The sequence below is a fragment of the Caretta caretta genome, chromosome 4 (assembly GCF_965140235.1).
Source record: "Caretta caretta isolate rCarCar2 chromosome 4, rCarCar1.hap1, whole genome shotgun sequence".
Taxonomy (NCBI): domain Eukaryota; kingdom Metazoa; phylum Chordata; order Testudines; family Cheloniidae; genus Caretta; species Caretta caretta.
Window position 1 is genome coordinate 79,574,145 of NC_134209.1, and position 21,700 is coordinate 79,595,844.

General features: G+C 39.4%; 1 protein-coding gene across 1 annotated transcript; it reads left to right on the forward strand.

Annotated features, from left to right (window-relative positions):
- Nucleotides 1-1,719: 1,719 nt before the first annotated feature.
- On the forward strand, nt 1,720-20,326 carry LOC125635676 (uncharacterized). Its single transcript, XM_048847655.2, has 9 exons — nt 1,720-2,387; nt 3,835-3,921; nt 6,693-6,923; nt 8,445-8,467; nt 11,710-11,855; nt 12,109-12,209; nt 12,335-12,436; nt 14,431-16,303; nt 19,236-20,326. Exons 1-9 carry the CDS (start codon nt 1,902-1,904, stop codon nt 19,283-19,285), a joined length of 3,099 nt encoding a protein of 1,032 aa, XP_048703612.2. The 5' UTR covers nt 1,720-1,901; the 3' UTR covers nt 19,286-20,326.
- The last annotated feature ends 1,374 nt before the right edge of the window (nt 20,327-21,700 follow it).

A 21,700-nucleotide genomic window follows, 5' to 3' on the forward strand; every position in this document is an offset into this window, starting at 1 on the left:
AAAGAAAAAAATTCATATTGATTTTAAATAAATATTTTGTAAACCTGCATACTGTGTTCTAAGTATGAATTATTCTAAGCATTTTGGAGCTGGAGCAGGGTTTTTGTTTGTTTGTTTGTTTTTTGGGTTTTTTTTTTGCTTTGCAAAGCACCTATCACAATAGGTGCTGGTCCACAACTAGGGCCCTAGGTTCTCTGGTAATACAAATAATAAATAATAGTCCCTGTATCTGTACACATTTACAGACACAAGGGAAACTGACTATGTGGTAAAATTATCCTATGCTCTTTAATGTCTGCTCAAAATGTCAATTTAGTACAAACACTTGAAGATTTTTAATCTGTGATTTTCTATAAGCATAATTCTAAAATGTAACAGTATAGGTTGATTGGTTTGCTCTGGCATGTCACCTCAGGGCTATGCAAAACTGATGTGTAGTTTCAGTCTACCTAGGGTGGGGCAAACTTTGTTTTCGGTTTGTTTCAAAACCTTTGTGTTTGATTTACAATAATCTGAAAACTCAAAGGAAAACAAACCTGAAATTGATCAGTATCAAAAGGTTTTGGATTTAACTCATACATCCTTAACCAGAACTGTTAAAGAAAAAGTTTGGGAGAGTAAACTTGACCATCATTAGCGGAAATGTTAATACCTGGTGATTGTGGACCAAAATTTGCCTTATTAACAAAACTTGAAGCAATGTGAAATTATGTAGGTTTGGGATTTTGTTACGAAAGATTTTAATATTGCAGTGCAACTGTGGTGAATGTTCAAAAAGTACTTTCAGCTCATAGCTATTTTATACCAGCATAGAGCTAATTCATATCAGAATAAGATTAGTAAAATATGTAGATATATATATAACAAAGTTCCTTTCTTTGGGTCAGATTGTGACTTCTTTTACTCATGCAAGCACTGCCTACGAATAGTCCTATTGAAGTCTATGGGGCTACTTATGTGACCGAAAGTTCATCAATGGAAAAAGAATCAACAATCTGGCCTTTTGTATTTTGTAGTCCAAACATGAAAAAAGGAAGAAACTTTTATTGTATTCATGAAAAAACACATTTTAAAATACTGTAAGATAAGAGAATGGGATGGCTTAGGTGACTGGTAACTGACAAAGGAGCCTTTTGCTCTCTGTCACTTGTTTGACTCCATCCTGGTCAGCAGTGCTCCAATGTCATTACCATATGACAGATTTAGGAGTAGGACTTTGATGGTCCCCGTCCAGTTCCCATGGGCTAGGTATGGACAACCCCAAACTAATCTCTGCCACCACGGAAATCAAGGACTGAAGGTCTGGGGGTGGGGGAGGCAAATCTGGTGAGAAGTGGTGGTCCTTACAGACCCTAGGGTGTGAGGGTCATAGGGAACCCTACGCCAAATAGTTGTTTATACTGCATTGGGGCCATTGCCTTAGGCTCTTTACACAGGTACGTTCCCCGCCCTTCAGAGATCACAAGACCTAGAGCTGCTCCAGACTACGGCTCCCGCACGCGCTGCCGCCCCGTGGGAAACGGCAGCTGCCCCAGCGCCTACATCTCAGCCCAAACCTCCTATTGGGTAGGGCTGCTTTAGTCCCGCCCCTCTCATTGTGATACGATTGGTGTTTTCCCGGGCCGCATGTTTCGACGAGTAGTAGCTAGCGTTGTCAATCTCTCACATTCCTCCAATCACAGCCGCTCCCCGGCTTGCAGTTCCGCAGCCGCTCTTTCCTAATCTCGCCCAGTTTGGAGCGCGAGGCGGGCGGTTGAAGTTCAGGGGGCTGCTGTGGCCGGCCGGGGGCGAGCTCCGTGGGAGCTGGCCGCAGGGCGGCGGCTCCAGCTCCAGCCCCCGGGGGAGCGGGTCTCTGCGGAGGGCGGCCCGCCGCGCCGCGCCGCGCCCCCGGCTTGGCCCCGATGGAAGCCAGCCTGACCTGCGCAGTCTGCCTCGGCCTCTTTGAGGATCCGGTCACGCTGCCGCTCTGCTCGCACAACTTCTGCAAGGGCTGCGTGCTGGAGTGCCTGGCCTCCGGGGAGCCCGGCCCGCTCCCCTCGCCCCGCGCGGGCCAGGGCCTGCGCTTCTCCTGCCCGCTCTGCAGGAAACTCTGCCCGCTGCCGCGCGGCGGCTACGCGGCGCTGCCCGTCAACACCACGCTGGCGGAGGTGGTGAAGTTGTACAGGGCCGGCGGGGGCGGGCCGGGGCCGGGGCCGGGGCGCGGCGAGGCGGGGGCGCTGAGCCCCCCGCCGGCGTTCGGAGCAACCTGCGAGAAGCACCCGGCCCGGCTGGTGCAGCTGTACTGCCGGATGTGCCGCCAGGCGGGCTGCGGACAGTGCGTGTCTGAGGGGCACCAGGGCATCTTCCACGCCGTCAACCTCCTGGACACCGTGTACCAGGAGGAGAAAGTAAGCCCCGCGCCCCCGGCCGGCCGGCCGGCTGGCTGTGCCCATTGCGGGGTGAAATAGGAACCTGCCTACCCAGCCACTGCCTCCCTCGAGGCTTAGCCCAGACCACCCAGCAGCGCAGGCCTGGTTGGCGAACACAATAAGCGGGGCTGCCTCCTGAGAACCTGTTAGAGCCAAATGGGCCGAGTGTTGTAATAAGTCAGAGCATTCCCCTGAAAGCTTTCAGGGCCAGGACGCTGCATTAACAAGTCCTGGTCTTTCCTGTTTATCCTGCATACCTAAGGCCAAGCCATGTAGTAACATGGCAGTGTCCTGACCTAATTATCACAGTGCCCTAACAAGCTGTTTCTCCCTCCACCTCCTCGTAGATAGTTTTATGATTTTAACTGAATAGACTGTAGACGGGTTCAAGATGTTGAAGCTGATAATCTTAGGCCTGCTCTAAACCTAAAACTGTGGTGGTTCTAGCTCTGTTGCTCATGGTTGTAAAAAAATTCACACACCCTGCCCCCAAAAATGTAGTTAAGCCAACCTAAACCCCAGGATAGACATTGTTAGATCAACTCAGGAATTATTCTGTCAACCTACCTACAGCTCCTTGAGGGAGTAGATTAGCTATAGCAGGAGGAGGAGGAAAAACACTTCGTCATTATATCAAGTGTCACCTGTAGACAGGCCCTTAATGTCTTGTATGTTAACCGTGTTTCCCTAAAACCAAGAATATGCTAGTCCAGCCATCCGATGTAGAGGCGCTTCTTGGCAGTCACGTTACCTATGTGCTTTTTGGCCTAACACTTTTGGATTTGGATAGTGGATTAAGGAAAAGCAGTTAAGGTGAAAGAGACGGCTCCTGGGATATTTTAGCATGAAGAAGGCATGTGCCTTTTTTAGTACTTTATCTGCAATGTATTTTTGCCAGAGAGTGGACATTCAACCACTTTTCCAGGCTCCATCTGAAGTACAAGCTAGGTAGTACATTATTAAGCAGTCCCTTTATGCTGCAGTTTAATTGCACTTGCAGAATGTCCCTGGTACATTGGATGGGTATGGGGCATAGTAGAGCACATGGCACTGTGGCTGTTCTATACTGATGTTGCAGCTTGACCAGTGGAAATGCAGGCTGGAAGTACGGAGGGGCAAAGGCAGCTTGTCCCCTCAGCACAGGAAAAGAGGAACACACAATCTGGTCTGGAGTTTAACTATACTGGTATAGTTAAAGCAGCAAAACTTTCCAGAGTAGACAAGCCTAAAGAGGAGAGAGGAAAAATACCAAATGCAAGTTTCTTCATTGTCCTAAAGCATGAAGAGTCTTTTTATATAAGTAATGCCTTAATAGTCTAGTTAAACTCTGTGCAGTCTGTAGATATAGTATGATTAAAGAGGATAATGTAGATTTTTTAATTAAAAAAAAAAATAGATTAAGTGGTTATAAATTTATGTCCTGCAGTTAACCTTCTTTAGCAGCCTGAAGAAACTGAGAGCAATAAATGAGAACTTGGTGAAGGAACTATCAAGTCATCCAAAAGATACTGAGGTGAGTTAGACATAATGACATCTGTAGAGAATAGTGGAGCCCTGTGTTTTTTGCAAATGTGAGAGAACACAAAATAAAATAAAAACAACCTGTAAAATAAAATGAAAAACATACCCTGCAGCATCTGCCCCTGCTGGCCCATCTGTGTGTGGTGGAAGCCACTGCTGCAGGGTGAGTACAGGGCCGGCTTATTCTGCAATGCCGCTCCCGGGGAAGGATCCAACCGCATCCCCACCCCTGCAGTAGGAGAAGGACCTGATCCCTTCCCTCCTCCCCACCTGGGCGATGGTAAGAGAGAGACACACACACCCCACCCCCTGGGGACCTGGAACTAACACCTCAAGACCTCCTCATCCAGACCAGCATCATAAGTAAGGCCATACTGGGTCAGACCATGGTCCATCTCTAGCCTATCTTCTGACAGTGGCCAATGTCGGGTGCCTCAGAAGGAATGAACAAATAGGTAATCATCGAGGTATCCACCCCCTATCATCCTCTCCCTGCTTCTGGCAGTCAGATGGTACGGACACCCACAGCATGAGGTTGTATCCCTGGCTATCAAACATAAGAATGGCCATATTGGGTCAGACCAAAGGTCCATCTTGCCCAATATCCTGTCTTCCAACCATGGCAAATGCCAGGTGCCCCAGGGGGAATGAACAGACAGATAATCATCTACTGATCCATCCCCTGTCGCCCATTCCCAGCTTCTGGCAAACAGAGGCTAGGGACACCATCCCAGCCCATCCTGACTAATAGCCATTGATGGACCTATCCTCCATGAATTTATCTAGTTCCTTTTTGAACCCTGTTATAGTTTTGGCCTTCACAACATCCCTTGGCTATGAGTTCCACAGATTGGCTCAGCGCTGTGTGAATAAATCCTTCCTTTTGTTTGTTTTAAACCTGCTGCCTATTAATTTAATTTGGTGACCTCTGGTTCTTGTGTTATCTGAAGGTGTAAATAACAGTTTGGTATTCACTTTCTCTAAACCATTCATGATTTTATAGACTTATTTTGTATCCCACGTAGTCATGTCTTTCCCAAGTTGAAAAATATCCAGGTTTTTAATCTCTCTTTGAATGGAAACTGTTCCATACCCTTAATTATTTTTGTTGCCTTTCTCCTTACCTTTTCCTATTCAAATATCTCTTTTTTGAGATGGGGTAACCAGAACTGCACATTGTATTCAAGCTGTGGGCAATTTATATAGTGGCATTATGATATTTAGTGCCATCGTATCTATCCCTTGCTTAAAGGTTCATAATATTGTTAGGCCCCCCCCCTTTTTTTTTTGACTGCCACTGCATATTGAATAGATGTTTTCAGACAACTACCCATGATGACTTCAAGATCACTTTCTTGAGTGGTAACATCTAATTCAGACCCCATCATTTTATATGTATCATTGGGATTATGTTTTCCAATGTGCATTACTTTGCATTTATCAACATTGAATTTCATCTGCCATTTTGTTGCCCAGTCTCCGAGTTTTGAGAGGTCCTTTTGTAGTTCTTCGCAGACTGCCTGGGACTTAACTATCTTGAGTAGTTTTGTATCATCTGCAAATTTTGCCACCTTACTCTTTACCCCTTTTTCCAGATCATTTATGCATATGTTGAAAACTGACCATTTATTCCTACCCTTTGTTTCCTATCTTTTAGCCAGTTACCAGTCCATGAGAGGACCTTCCCTCTTATCCCATGACAGCTTACTTTGCTTAAGAGCCTTTGGTGAGGGACCTTGTCAAAGGCTTTCTGAAAATCTTAAGTATACTGTATCCCCCTTGTCCACATGCTTGTTGACCCCCTCAAAGAATTCTAGTAGATTGGTGAGGCATGATTTCTATTTAACAAACACTATGTTGACACTTCCCCAACAAATTATTGTAATCTATGTGGCTGACAATTTTGTTCTTTACTATAGTTTTAACTGAAGTCAGGCTTATGGGCCTGTAATTGCTGGGATCACCTCTGGAGTCCTCTTTTAAAAATTGGAGTCACATTTAGCTATCTTCCAGTCATTTGGTACAGAAGCTGAGTTAAAAGATAGATTACAGACTACAGTTAGTAGTTCTGCAATTTCACATTTGAGTTCCTTCAGAACTCTTGGGTGAATACCATCTGGTCCTGGTCACTTATTACTGTTTAGTTTATCAATTTGTTCCAAAACCACCTCTAATGACACCTCAATCTGGGACAGTTCCTCAGAGCCATAAAAAGAATGGCTCAGGTTTGGGAATCTCTCTTATATCCTCAGTCATGAAGACCGATGCAAAGAATTCATTTTGTTTCTCCGCAATGGCCTTATCGTCCTTGAGTGATCCTTTAGCATCTTGATTGTCCAGTGGCCCCACTGGTTGTTTAGCAGGCTTCCTGTTTCTGATGTACTTTTTAAAAAAAAATAAATTAAAAAAAAAACGCTATTACTTAGTTTTTGGCTAGCTGGTCTTCAAATTCTATTTTGGACTTCCTAATTATATTTTTACACTTCATTTGCCAGAGTTTATGTTCCTTTCTATTTTCCTCACTAAGATTTAACTTCCGCTGTTTAAAGGATGCCTTTTTGCCTCTCACTGCTTCTTTTAGTTTGTTGTTTAGCCACAGTGGCACTTTTTTGGTTCTCTTATTATGTTTTTTAATTTGGGGGTATACATATAAATTGAACCTCTGTTGTGGTGTCTTTAAAAAGTTTCCATGCAGCTTGCAGGGATGACATAGTGTAAAGACTTACTGTTATCAGATCTTTGTGCAAAATACTTTGTTTCTAGATCTTGAACAAAGAAGCAGAGATAATTATGTTGGAATTTGAAGAAATTTTCAAAACTCTGGAAATGAGAAAAAAGGAATTACTAGAAGACATTGAAAGTCAGAGAAGTAAGAAAGAGAAGGAATATCAAATTTGGAAGAAAATGAAGGAAACTCACAAGAAAACCATTGAGAGTTTCCTGAAGGACTGTGAAAAGCTTGTTGATGAATGTGATCCTGAGCGTTTCCTGGAGGTGATAATTTTTACATTACAATGATCTGCCATCAAGTAGTATGTGCATGTGACACCCCCCACCCCCTGTTTGGGACATCCTTTGAGATACTTAAGGCGTGGCCACACTGGAAACTTCAAAGCGCTGTCATGGGAGAGAGCACTGGGAGAGAGCTCTCCCAGCGCTCCTGGTAATCCACCTCCACAAGGGGATTAGCTTCGAGCACTGGGAACCTATTTACACTAGCGCTTTAAAGCGCTCTGACTTGCTGCGATCAGAGGGGTGATTTTTCACGCCCCTGAGACAGCAAGTTAGAGCGCTATAAAATGTAAGTGTAGCCAAGCTCTTACACTCAAGGCGAATTCTGTTTAGATGTTGCCGTATAATCTGCTTCTCTGAAGGTGCAATTCTGACAAGAGTCTCACTTCCCTTCAGAGTGTAGAAGAGAACCTTATTTTGATGTGGGGGAGGGTTCCCACCCCTTGTATTGCACAATCTGTTTTAAAGCACTAATTTCTAATTCACTTGAATTTTTGTGATTGACTTATTTTATTCCTTTCCAACTCAATCAGGAACTGATTGGAAAGTTCCTAGAGACTTGGTTAAAATTCTGTGAGGCATGTACTCAAAGTAGTGGGGTGGGGCAAGTGGCTGCATTATAAAACACTATGTGATCCTCAGTGACCAAAATTTTTACGATTTTGGGAACTCTTTCTAGACTTGTCTACATGATGGGGAAAGCCACTCTATGGAGTGTGATTTCCAGTGCCCACTAACTTGTTGAACATTAATTGCTTTGTATAGATGCCATTAGTGTGCTTTAACATAGTTATTTTATAGCTGTCTTCTGTTGAAGTACCCTAGAGAGCCTTTTATGCACGCCAACAGGGTCTACATGGTCCAATTAGCATGCTCTAGAAATCACTCCCCTGTAGAGAGTGCACTACCCTACCATGTAGAAAAAGTCCCTTAGGGCTGGTCTACACTAACAAATTAGATCAACCTAGCTATGTCACTCAGGGTATGAAAAATCCACACCCCGAGCGCTGTAGTTAAGCTGATTTAGATCCCTGTGTAGATAGTGCTGGGTCGACAGAAGAATTCTTCTATCGACCTAGCTACCACCTCTCGGGATAGCATTTCAAGTGTAGACCGACTCTTAGTCTTGCACTAAGGAGCACAAGTCCATGGTATGGAAATCCTGCCAAAATGTTTTCAAGTACATTTTGATCTCAAAGACAGCCATGTGGCTTTTGCCTCATGCACAGTGTCTTGGATTTGACTTTTAGGAAAGATTTCTCCTTTGGCCTCAGAACAAAATATTACAAGATAAATAATTTTCCCAGACATGACACTCCCTGTGTGTGATTATTGCTCTTCTACTTCTGTGAGCCCTTAAAGTTCTGATTATGTCTTGATGAAATGAAGAGTTATTTTTTAACAAGTTGAACAGTTAACTTCTCTCAGATATTCTGGTAAAGTACTTTTGTTTTATTTTTAAATAACATCCTTAACTCTAATACAGTCTTATTTTAATTACAGGTGGCATGTGGCTTGAATAAAAGGTACATACATTTCATGTGTTCTAGTTTCTGTAGTTTGTTAGTGTATAGTTGAGTAAGGTGGTAAGATACAAAAAAGTTTAGTTTAATATTCATATCATGACTGTGGGGGGTTGGGAGAGGAGTGTCCAGGGAATACAGTGGATTAATTAATATGGAGAGATACACAGAACAGTTTTGAACAGTTGTAGAAGTTCTGTGAATATTTGAGATTACTTTCTAACATTTAATTTCAAAATTCTTCTAGAGCTGTTGGAATTAGTATATCACTTTCACAGATTTATTATTGAACAGATAAAAGTGGATCTTGAAATAATCACTTCAGATACTACTTCATGTTTTTCTGTAAACACTGTCCTAAAAAAGCCTTAATACTGTCTTTTTGCTTTGTCCCAGAAAATAATATAAGAACATAAGAATGGCTATACTGGGTCAAACCAGTGGTACATCTAGCCCAGTATTCTGTCTTCTGACAGTGGCTAATGGCAGATGTTTCAGAGGAAATGAACAGAATAGGGCAATTGTCAAGTTATCCATTCCCTGTCTTCCAGTCCCAGTGTCCGTCAGTCAGAGGCTTAGGGACACCTGCTGCATGGGGTTGCATCCCTGATAATCTTGGCTAACAGCCATTGATGGACCTATCCTCCATGAACTTATCTAATTCTGTTTTGAGTCCAGTTATGGCTTTTGCCTTTACAACATTCCATGGCAACCAGTTCTGCAGATTGACTGCGTTGTGTGAAGAAGTACTTCCTTTTGTTTGTTTTAAACCTGCAACCTATTAATTTCATTGGGCAACCCCAGATTCTTGTGTTTTGAGAAGGGGTGAATAACATTTAGTTATTCGCTTTCTTTACACCATTCATGATTTTATAGACCTCTATCATATCCTCCCTGAGTCATCTCTTTTTCCAAGATGAAAATAGTCTGTCTTTTTAATCTTGCCTCTTCTGGAAGCTATTCCATACCTTTGATTGTTTTTGTAGCCCTTCTCTGTATCTTTTCCATTTCAAGTATCTTTTTTTTTTGAGATAGGGTGACTAGAACTGCACACAGTATTCAAGTTGTGGGCGAATCATGAATTTATGTATTGGCATTATGATATTTATGGTCTTATCTATCCCTTAATGGTTCCTAACATTGTTAGCATTTTTCTTTCTTTGACCGCAACTGCACATTGTACAGATGTTGTCAGAGAACTATCCACAGTGACTCCAAGATCTCTTTCTTGAGTGGTAATAGCTAATTTAGACCCCATTATTCTGTATGAGTAGTTGGGATTATGTTTGGCAATGTGCACTACTTTGCATTTATCAATATAGAATTTCATTTGCCATTTTGTTGCCCAGTCACACAGTTTTGTGACATACCTTTGTAACCCTTGGCAGTCTGCTTTGGACTTAACTGTCTTGAGTAATTTTGTATACTCTGCAAACTTTTCCCCCTCACTGTTCATCCCTTTTTCCAGATCACTTATGAATATGTTGAACAGCGCTGATCCCTGGGGAACACAGCTATTTACCTCTCCATTCTGAAAACTGACCCTTTGAATATTTTAATCTCTTTCTGACTTAAGTTTGTGCTTTAGTTTATCAGATGCCATGCTGCTGTGGGACTGTAAAAATCTAGTTTTTGTGGGAGTATTAAAGAAGGTTTCAGGAATTATGCTTATAGGTCCTGCTAACATAATTAGATAAAATAGCTTCTTTATGTATGAAATGTTACTGAGACACACAATAAATCCGGTGATTTAAATTTTATATTAAATTGAATATAATGAATTTACTGTATGTTGAACTGTATATTAATCTTGTAATTTTCTCTGAGAAACAAAATGCTCCAATTCAGGAGCATCATGTTTTCAAAACTAATTTTTGAATACTTTAATGAATTAGAATCAAGAATGTTTGAGCATATACAGATTTGTTCAGTCAGCTCTAATATGATTAATGGAATTAAATTTCTTATTCAAACTTTCTATGAAAAGCTTGCAAAGTGTTTTTTTGTTGTTGAAGTAATGGAGTACAGTACCTTCTCTTGCAATTTAAATGTTTGCTGTGGGATGCACAAAATGCCATATTTGGCTTTTTTATGGTTTTGTACTTTCATGTCTATACTTAATTAGGCAAAGCCTTTTAAAAAAAAAAATTACAGTAAGTGAGAACAGAACTTTAAAATTCTCTTTCACGGAACGAGGAATGACCTCTGGGGGAAAAAGGTGTAATTTGGGTTCAGACACAGTGGACTAACAGTACTTTATCTCTTATTACTGAAGAATATATTTGGCAACAGTATTTCGGCCACATCTCTTATATTTTCATAGTGTACGTATTTCAGAGTAACAGCCGTGTTAGTCTGTATTCGCAAAAAGAAAAGGAGTACTTGTGGCAGCTTAGAGACTAACCAATTTATTTGAGCATGAGCTTTCGTGAGCTACAGCTCCGATGAAGTGAGCTATAGCTCACGAAAGTTCATGCTCAAATAAATTGGTTAGTCTCTAAGGTGCCACAAGTACTCCTTTTCTTATAGTGTACATATTAACCTTTTTCTGCTTGACTAGTTAATTATTTCAAAAACAGGTACAGGAGAGGTGCAGAATTCTGGATAAATAAATAAATAAAACTTGCAGTTTCTTCAAATTCTCCTATTGTGTATTTAGAATTTCTCAATGGAATGATTTGCCTCCTTGCTGATTGGTGGTTTGACAAAATTAATTGTTCTGAACAATTACCGTAAGAAGAATGTGCTTTGATGGTTATTGCCGCCTACTTGTTTAAATTTCATTATGTTGGATTATGGGCCTTTAAATGTAGGGCAAACTAAACAAATGCTTAAATAATAATATCAGTTCTTCAGTTCCCCTCCCCCCCACACACAGACACCTTTTGCTCCCTCCCACCTCCCCCAAAAAACCTTTCTCACTGAAACTTCTTTTGCTATCTGTACAGCTAGAAGGGGTTAATCCTTTTAGACCATGACATACAGCTTCTCTGGCAGACAGAGATCCCTTTTGGCTATTTTGATCACAGAATTTTTTCCAACAGATTCTCAAGTGGCCTTTTCTAAGAAAGGAAATTAGAAAATTCTAAATAGAGGAAGATCAATCTCTTCAGATATTTTTCTGCCATCTACTGACTTCCTTTTTTAATGTAATTATTTTTATTAAGTAGGTATAACTTTTTTCTGTTTTGAGCCCAGCGGAACACACACAATTGTCTAAAAGATTTTTTTCACTTCTTTTCCAGAATGAAGACTCAGTTTGACCTGATGCACATAGCATCTAGCTATGAAAAAGCACCAGAGTCTACCCAAAAGCAAATGGACATCAAATCTGTGGTTAATGAAATCTTGGCCTTGCAGCTGACTTCAGTTGATTCATTCATTGTTAAAGGTAGAAAAAAGATACATATATTTTGAACACAGTGCACAGTTCATTATTTTTAACACATATATGTTGAAAATAAATCTGTTATCCTACCACAATAAACGTTATATTAAAGCAATACTCAGTTTGCAAAATGGAAAGTTTTAGCTGCCCTGGTTTCATAACTTGGTAAGTTACATCTGATGAGTCAAGTGTTCTTTGTATTATTGTATTTTAAAAAAAAAACATCAGTCTTATTTTTATTCCTCTTTTCAAACAGAACTTTCTTCTGGAGGAAATGAAGGTTTAACTGGAAAGTGTGTGTATAAAAATAGTGCAAAACAATGGAAAGATCAGAAAAACATACACGGCACGTATTATGTAAGTTCTTGTTTACAAGAGTTACTACAGGTTTTTTGTTTGTTTTTTGTTTTTTTAATGGTTAAATATGTTCTTTTGGCTTTGTAAAATCCAAAATGGGCAATGTCTAATGCAACTTTTTTCAGCCTGTAGTGGGACATGAGGAAACTTTGACTGACGGTAGTAAGATCTGTACTCGCTTAATGTCAATATCAGAAATGTCAGCATTTCAAAACATGAGTCATGAGGTAAGAATGCATTTTGGTGTAAGTATTGCTCAACTACTAATAGTGTTTGGATAAACAAGTTACTGTTTCATATTGTGACAGTCTTTTACTTCGGGCTCTCCCCCCCTTTTTTTATTCATTATGCTTAGGGCTCTACCAAATTCACAGTCCATTATGGTCAATTTCATTGTCATAAGATTTGAAAATTGGTAAATTTCACACTTTCAGATGTTTAAACCTGAAATTTCATGGTGGTGTAACTGGGGGTCCCGACCCAAAGGGGGATTGTGTGTTGGGGGGAGGGACACAAACCTACTTGTAATGTGGGGGTCATGAGATTGCCACCCTCACTTCTGTGAAAAGTGCAGAGCTTCCTGCAACAGCAGGAGATTCCCGGGGGCTCCCCGCTCCTACTGCGCACATGCACACAGCAATTGTGCAGGGGATGGACATGTCCTCTTCCTGCCCAGCCAAAGCTAGGAACCGCCTTTGCTGGGGTGGTCCCAACAGCACAGGGAAGATTGGACCCAACTCTACAAGTCTCCTCCAGCTGCAGGAACCTCTGGGGCTGCTGCCCAGTCCCATAGTGTCCTGCAGCAGAGGGAGGCACCCAGAGGTGGGTCTGATGGTTTTTCTCTCTCTCTCTCTCCTCCTCCTCTCCCCCCCTCCCCCAAACAGCAGTGCAGGGGACAGACAAGTCCTGTCCCTGCCCAGCTGGAGCTAGAAGCCCCCTTTTCTGGGACGCTCCTAGAAGCAAGGGGATATTCGATTTCACGGGGAAGGGCTTATTTCACAGTCCATGATGCCCTAATTATACTAAACTGATACTCTTGATGGGTCAGTCACCTACTTTTAGTTCAGGCTACTGCACACTAACTTTTTTCTTAAATGAAATGTAGAACTACAACCTAATTGCTTTTATAGAAAAATGTCTCACTGTTGTGGATTGTTAAAAGTGCAAGTGGATTATTTTTAAACTTTATTTGAGAAGTTCACATTTTTTTGGCCACACTTCAAGTCCAAGTAGTCCATACTTAAAGATAAGGTAAGGCCCAGTTTCAGTGGGAAAGATACTGTGATCAAACCGAAGTATGAATGAGTGCCACATCTTTTCCTGAGAAGTAGTTAGTATGTGTTGATATTGGGCCTATGCTTTTGTGTGCATTTAAAGTGATAACTCATGCTCAAATTTTTAAACACTTAGTAGATTGTATGTCACAGTTTCTGCAATGATGGGTTATATGTGTCCCCTAGTATTCCAAATCCCAGTTTCTTTTGACTGCAGTCAGTGAAGGAGTATCTGAGTTGCTGTGTCAGGCATGATTCAGTGCAGCTGATAAAGCTTATCTAGCTTCTTCCTCAAGACATTTTCTGCTAAAAAAGATCTTCCCTCCGTAGTCATTTGATAGCTGTTTTGGCCTTCCATAACTGTTGCCTCTCCAGTTCCATATTCTTGAGTGTTAGAGGCATTTGAGTATTGTAGACATAAAATGAAACTTTTGCCTTGTTACCATAGATACACAGCAGTCAAAGTGGTTATCTTAATGTGACTAAGAAATTCAGAGAAATTCATTGGCGCTGGATAAAAGTACTGCATTGGATTTAGGTTTTCATTATTCTCAGATGAGAATATTCTCTTGCATCTTAAACAATTTTTGCTAAAATCAGAATTGATCAGTTTTTTAACTTGAAGTTATAAAGATATTACTTCTGTGTAGTCTCATTCTTTGATACTTATGTCACTGAAGTATTTGGATTTTGGTTTTGTTTAAGTCACTTAAATATTTTACTTTTAAAAAGTTATAGATTTCTTCTAATCCGAACAGTTTGTATATTTTTTCTGTTGCCTTTTAAGTGTCCAGCAAAATATTCTAAGTAATTTAAAGTAGTCTTAGAACATATAAGCACAACAAATTAATAGTTTGCCTTCACATAATATTTAAAGAACTTGTAACTCTGATGGCTTATTACTTTTCCTTGTACTAAATAATTTGGTGATTTTTCTATAATTGTAGGAGGTACGTTATAATTATTATATGGATCATCGGAAATCAGATCCGTTGAAGATGCAGACTTCACCTGCAAATACAAAGCATACATTTGTGATAACTGATTCTTTGAAGGGTACATTCTCAGCAGTTCCCCTTCTGTCCTCACCTCCCAAAGTGAAAGATGCACAGAGAATAAAAACACAAAAATTACAAAAAGGAAGTTTTAGTAACACTAGTTTTTCCAGTTCCAGTAGTTACAAATTCAGCTTTCCACCTGTGAACTGGAATTTCTCTGAATTGAACAGTGACTTGAACTTATTTAATGGAACAAGATCTCCGGAAGTAAGCAAACTAACCTCCACATCAGAAAATTCCAATGGCTTGGTAATAAAAAACAAAGTAAAAATGGAACAGTCATCACCGGTTCCCATTTCTGCAAAAACACTAGCGAGTCCTAGCACTTCACCTGGCTTACCAGCATCAGCAATAAAACCTGTTCCTGTTTCAAAACCAAACTTTTTAGGTGCTCCTACTCAGAGCCTTTCTGTTCCACCTTTTATCCCCAATTCGGGTAATGACTCATCATTACCCAATTTAAATAAGGCAGCAGCTACATTTTTCTTCAAAAAAGAGAAGAAGAATTTGGTTTTCCCCACTTTTTATGTGGGAAGATGTGATACTCAAGGTAAAATGGGCAATCAACATGGAAATTATACGAAGTTTAACTCTTCAGCTTTAACTGAGGCTAAAGCTTCTGCTGCCTTTACAAGTCCTAAACTAGGATCATCAGAAAGTGGAAAGCCAGTTTTTTCATTTACCTTTAGCAATTCGGAAAGAGATTGTTTTACAGTATCCAAACTCAGCAATTCATTGAAGATGTCACCATTTTCAAGCCTATCTGAGAAGCCAGCTGAACAAAGTACAATATTTCAAACCGGAAAAGAGAACGTTTCTGTAAGCAAAGACGTAAAATATAACTGGCTAAAATCTCCTACAGTAGTCCCACAGGAGCAGAGTGCCAGTACCCCTGATTCCACTGCTACTGTAGCCTGTAGTACATCTAGTAGTGACACTGGGAAGAAAGATGTTTCCAAGAGCCAGCCTGTCCCCTGTAGTAATATATTTTCCTTCTCATCCAATAATTGTATTCTGGAATGTAAATCTTCACCTGTAACCTCATTTGAAGGTTCTGTCAAAAGTACTTCCAACTCACTATCTTCCTCCTCGATGCTGTTTTTATCGAATAGTGAAATTGAAAAAATGAAAATAGAATCAATTGACAAAGCACATCCAGTTGTAGAAAAATCTACACCTTCAATATGTACAGTAGCCATATCTGAACTTACAAGTCCAAAGTGTACCAATTCCTTTTTTTCTTTTGACCTATCTATGAAGACTGAAACTGAAGACACGCTTGCTCAACAGAATTCTTTGTGTGGTCCAGCTATAGTCAACTCTCTGTTTTCAACAGGCTTTCCTAGTAAAGAAAGCAATGTATTTTCCACTCATCCTAGTGTTGCATCAATTAAACCTCATATAGATGTGAAAGTTGAAGATAATGTAAATACTGCTGAAACCTATAAGTCACACCAAGATTTAGAAGAGATTTCTAGGAAGCAAGATGAACTTGACACTCTGCAGTTACAGAATGCAGCTTGTCTTAGTCCAGTGACATGTGGTGGTACATTTTTAGGAGGCTCGGCACATGCAGTAGGTAAAGAACATGAAACGCTAAATCTTTCAGACTCTGATACAGAAGAGCTAAGTCAAGTATCAATGTCTAGTGACTGTAGCAATGCATCAGAATATTTTTTGGTTGCAGAAGACAAAATAACAGTTAGTGAAAAACCAGGTACATGCACCATAGAGAACGAAATTGAAGAGAATTCCCTTCAAGGTAAATAATATTCGGATATCTGTTTAGATATGTTGGAACTAGGTAAATGTTTGTACTGAAATACATAACCAGTTTAAAAAGAGATAACTCTCTCCTCCCTCCGAGCTCGTTTTGTCTTGCAATGAATCTTAAATGGGGTTTATCTGTAATAGGAACAACTATCACAATCAAGTATAATTCATAATAAAGTAGGGTTACTATGTTTGTGGTACAAACTGACAAAACAATATCAACCTCCAAAATGTCTTCCATTGTTAGAATTTAGGGTTAAACATGGTTTCTATGTCCTTATGAAGGTTGAAGCTAGAACTCTAGTTTCTTGCCTCTCTACCAGTTACCCCAAAATTTGGACCTAAATCACTCCAATACTGGCCTGCCTATAACCATAAACCAATTGTTAATTTGTTCTGTCCAAATGGGTAATAACGAGGTAGCTCGCCCTAGAGGAAATGCCAGGGTTTTACCAGGAGGGTTGTCTCTGGACTGCAGAGGACTCCTCAGAGCCAACTAATTCTGATAACTCATGGGAGGACATGGATACAGCCTTCCGCTGAAAGGATTGACGTACAAGCAGCAATTCTTCGTAAACAAAGTGTCATTTATTTAAAGGAAAATAAGCAGTTACAATACATTCAGTAAAGCAAGGAAGAATACACTAACCTGTTAAGACATCCTAAACTGCTGTTAAATCTTAATTAGAAATCATACATTAAAGTGGCAAAATAAAATAAGACCGCACAAAACACACAGCATACATAGACCATATAGCAGTTATGTAATATTCAAGGTTCATAGAGACCCCTCGTACACATGCATAAAGCCCCAGTACAGTTAGTAAACAGCATATATGTACAGAGAAGCATTACAACGTTACACATTAAAACACATGAAGACCTCCAATTCATATGTATGAAGCCTACATGTAACATTACAGTATAATCCTGAATTTGATACAGTATAGCACACAAGGCTTCTATATATAGGCATAAGAGAACATCACAGTATTACATGCCTTTGCTGTTCTTCAGTCTTCTCTGTTATTCATTTGGCTACACGCACACCCACCACCACCACCCCGGCTGTCAGCCTTATATTCAGTTTCTGGTCTTCTCTGACTGGTTGCTTTCTCAAATTCAGAAATTAGCATAGATCCTCCCTGCCTAATTATACCAGTTCAGCCAATCAGCTTCATCTGTCATTCAAGCTGGTTGATCCTCCTCCTGAGACTTCCTTGCTATTATCATAGATCTTCCTCCTAGCCGCATCCTTTAGTTCTCTTTAAATATGCTGACTCATTCCCATCGAACTCTTATTTAACCCTTATCTCCTCTCAATCAAATCTGCTTCCATTTTGAGGTTTCTGATAGGAAATCACTGTGGCTGCCATTTTGGATTTTTAGCTCTAAACTATTATTACTTACCTAAAGCCTTAATTCTAAAATTAGCTACTGTTTTATGCAAGCTAAAGCATTATGATACTGTCACCACTGTTGGTAGGTTAATTTGGAGAAGTGATTTTTAAAGATGTTTTAAACCCCTCTCTAGCTGCTTTTCTGCATGTCTCTGCTGTAGGCTGCTACACAGGATCAGAGCAGCTTAATGAAAACCTTTTTATATTAGCAGTAGAGATATGGAATGATCTTTTGCTGCATCTTGACTGTGTTATCCATGCCATTTTATTCCAATAATAGAATATTTTAGATTTCTTCCATACTTTTTAAATAAAACCTCTGAATTAATATTCAGAATCAGTTCTTACTATTGGTATATATTGGTGGAGAATATTGCTTACACTTTATGAAATATAATCCTAAATCAATAGTAACACAGTCATTTTGAGTGAGTTGGTGATAGTGAATCTTTGCATGATGGGCAGAGACTTCCATCTAAAGAGGAAATCAAGTGTTGTGGAAAACAGATTCTAAAACAGAAAAACCTACATAAATTAAAGGTCGATATGACAGCAAAAATTTTAACAATGACTATGCTGCATTAAATCGCCCACTGAGGAAGGACTAATCAGGTGAATTTTCAGATTGTGAAATATGACACATACTAGAGATCAAAAAATCAGTCCAGTTACATTTGATGATTATTGTTCGATATACTGCCACCTCTAAAAGAATATTACTACTGTCTTATAACTATGGCAAAATAGTATGAGGCTTAACAGCCCTTCCAAAATCATATTAAACTATGATAATTATGGATATTCTTGATATCCGTATACATGGCCAAATACCTTTTTTTTTAATCTTGTCAAATTTTTGGCCTCAACCATTTCTTGTGGAGAAGTCCATCACCAAATTATTGTGTGAAAAAGTATTTCCTTTTATCAGGTTTTAATTGGCCACCTTTTCAGTTTCATTTAATCTCTCCTTGTGTTTTGAGATGGGGAGTATAGCATTTCCTGATTGATCTATCTTTTCTATACCATTTATTATTTTACATATTTATCACATGCCGTCTATTAATCTTTATAAAATAAAATCCCAGTCTTTTCTGTCTCATGAGTTTTTCCTATACCCTGGATTATTCTTGTCATCCTTCTCCGAACCCACTCTAATTCTGCAATATCCTTTTTTGAGATGGGGTGACCAGTATTACACCCCATCTGTTGGCCTTGTTTGTGGAAAGCTACAGACTGAAGTTGCCATAGGATAAGAGCTGATCATAGAGCTAAAGAACTGAGAGCATGGATGGACTGGTTCATGTATATATGGAAGGTGCTGGCTGAGGCCCCTATTTTGTACAGGGCTCTTCTAATCATAGAAATGGCCATGTCACTAAAACTTCATATAACTGTACCCTATATGATTTATAGACCTAAATGTTTACTGTGTAGATCAACATATTTTATAGCAGAAACATTCTGAAGAGTTAATACCGACATTCAAAAAATTAAATATGTATTGTATGTTTCTTTTCACAGGACAGGAAATTAAGTCTACGTCCATACAGAACAGTTGGTCAGAAATGTAAATGAATTTTCTAGAAACATTGGTTTTGGGCAAATCTCTCTTTCAGTTTACAGTAACGTATTTATCATAGTCTGTTGAATCTATCCTGTATGTATATGCATCTCCAGATATTTAGATTAGTGAAATGTGCCTTTTACTCTCTGAAAAGGTACATTCTAAAACCAGCAACCAGGTTAAAATAGGGCTAGAATAAAGCATGCCTTTTAATAAAGACAAACATATAGATTTGAAAGGCTGTTCTTTCTACCCTTGAGCGATATATTGAATATAATCAAGTGCTGCAAGTTATTTTCTATAATAGTTCTTAGGTGACAAGAAGGTGGTGTCTTTGCATGAAATGTTTATACTTATAAAATTTTAGACACTAAACAGGATATCTAAACAAATCTGTCTTATCAGAATACATAGTTAATGGATGAAGTGATGATATTTCTTCTTGAGTTCTAATCTTCTGATCAATTTCTCCAGGTTCAGTTATTGATCTTTACTGACCTCTATAGAGGAAGCAAGTATTGAATGCATTATTAAAGGCAAAATTTTAGTTACAGTAGTTGTCACTAATTAAGTAACAACTTTTGACATTCTCCGCTATATAAAATGGTACCAAAACTCTTCCCAATAGGTATATTTAGTATCTTCTGTACCACTACTGTTTTCATCCAAGTTTTATGCAGAATTAGATCCAACAAAGAAGTGACTTTTGTAATAATGTCTTCAGTACCACTTGACGTGGTTTTTCTGTGGCATAGAGTTCTTGGCTCATCCATCATCCAGGCTATACATGATACTAATATAATGCTGTTCTCATTGACTTCATCAATAATTAGAATAACACTCGCAGCTGATGCTGTTAAGAGGTTGGGATTCAGAATTGTTCTTAACTACTAATGTTATGCTTAACTTGTACACAGTGTATAGGAAAGAACACTGGAAATCGTTTTCTAGCTAATCTTTATAGCATGGATTTATTTGCTTATCTGTTAGCACCAGTGTCAAGTGCTTAGTATATCACCACCTAATATATTAAAATATTTAAAACCAACGGTAGTAACTTGTTCCAGTCTGTTTTTGTCTTGTAATTTAATTACACTCAAGTGATTTGATTATTTGAGTTTGTAACTTTTTAACAGTAGCATGCTATTTCTCATTTATTTTATAGTTTACATGTAGGCCAATGTGTATGGGTCCCCATTAATGAAACCAGAGACTTTTTGTATGTGAAGATAGTTCTGGAAATTAGAATTTTATTTTTTGCCATTGCAGTAGTGATAGTGGAAGCTAAAGTAGACATTTAGTAGACAGCATGTGCACTTCTAAACTGAAATAATCCCTGAGTTGCAAAGCATCTTTTAACAAACTGCATCTGAGACCCAGAAGGGAGCCTGATCCTTGTGAATGGCTCCTGAAAGTATATGGTTAGGTAGAGGCTGAAGCAGTCCTAAATGTGCTTGGAACAGCGTTCGAGCCACGACCATAGGTTTTTCCCTTGTAAGTCTTCTGAGTGTGAGATACAGGTAGACAATGAAGCTGAATTATTGGGGGAAGCATCCATACTGTGCTAGAAAGAAGAACTCAGAATTGTTCTGTGTCTTACGGGCTAATTGGGTGCCATTGATCTCAAGTCAATAACAGCTCTTTTTGACTTCAGCGGTATAGACTCACACTCAGAATAAATTGCAGGATTGGACTCTAAGCAAGCCGATCCTGTGACTTCAAACTACTTCACAAGGTCTTAATCGCCTTTCATTCTCTTACATGAATAACCCATTACTTGGAAGCAAATTTACCTCTCTGCCTGTATGCTACTATTGATATGAAAGTAATCTTTTTTTTTTTAATTAGAACATAGCAAAAACCTAAATATGCTGAAGGAGAAATTTCATAGAATCCCCTAAACATTCATTCTATAGAATGATTTTATTGGTGACAACATACTGCATTCCTCTTCCATGCTTTTAGTGTGTAATACTAACAACTTTTCTGCAGATCTAATAGACTTGTGTAGTGGTGTTGGAGAAGTTTTTTTCCTTGATCTCAGTAAAGAGCTACCTTAGTGATTTCTCCCTTAAACCAAAAGAGCATGCTTATAAGAGAGCCATCCATTGGAATGTTCATATGGAATGCTATGGTAAAAGGACCAGTTGGCTGTCCACTCTGTGTATTCTAAAACACTAGTAAAATACTGTTTCTCTTCAGAAAAGTCCCTCTTATGGGATTGAAGTAGCAGCATTCGGACTTCTGTTAGGGCTGGTGTACGTTGAGAACATATATTGGCATAATGACAGGTTTCAGAGGAACAGCCGTGTTAGTCTGTATTCGCAAAAAGAAAAGGAGTACTTGTGGCACCTTAGAGACTAACCAATTTATTTGAGCATGAGCTTTCGTGAGCTACAGCTCACTTCATCAGATGTATACC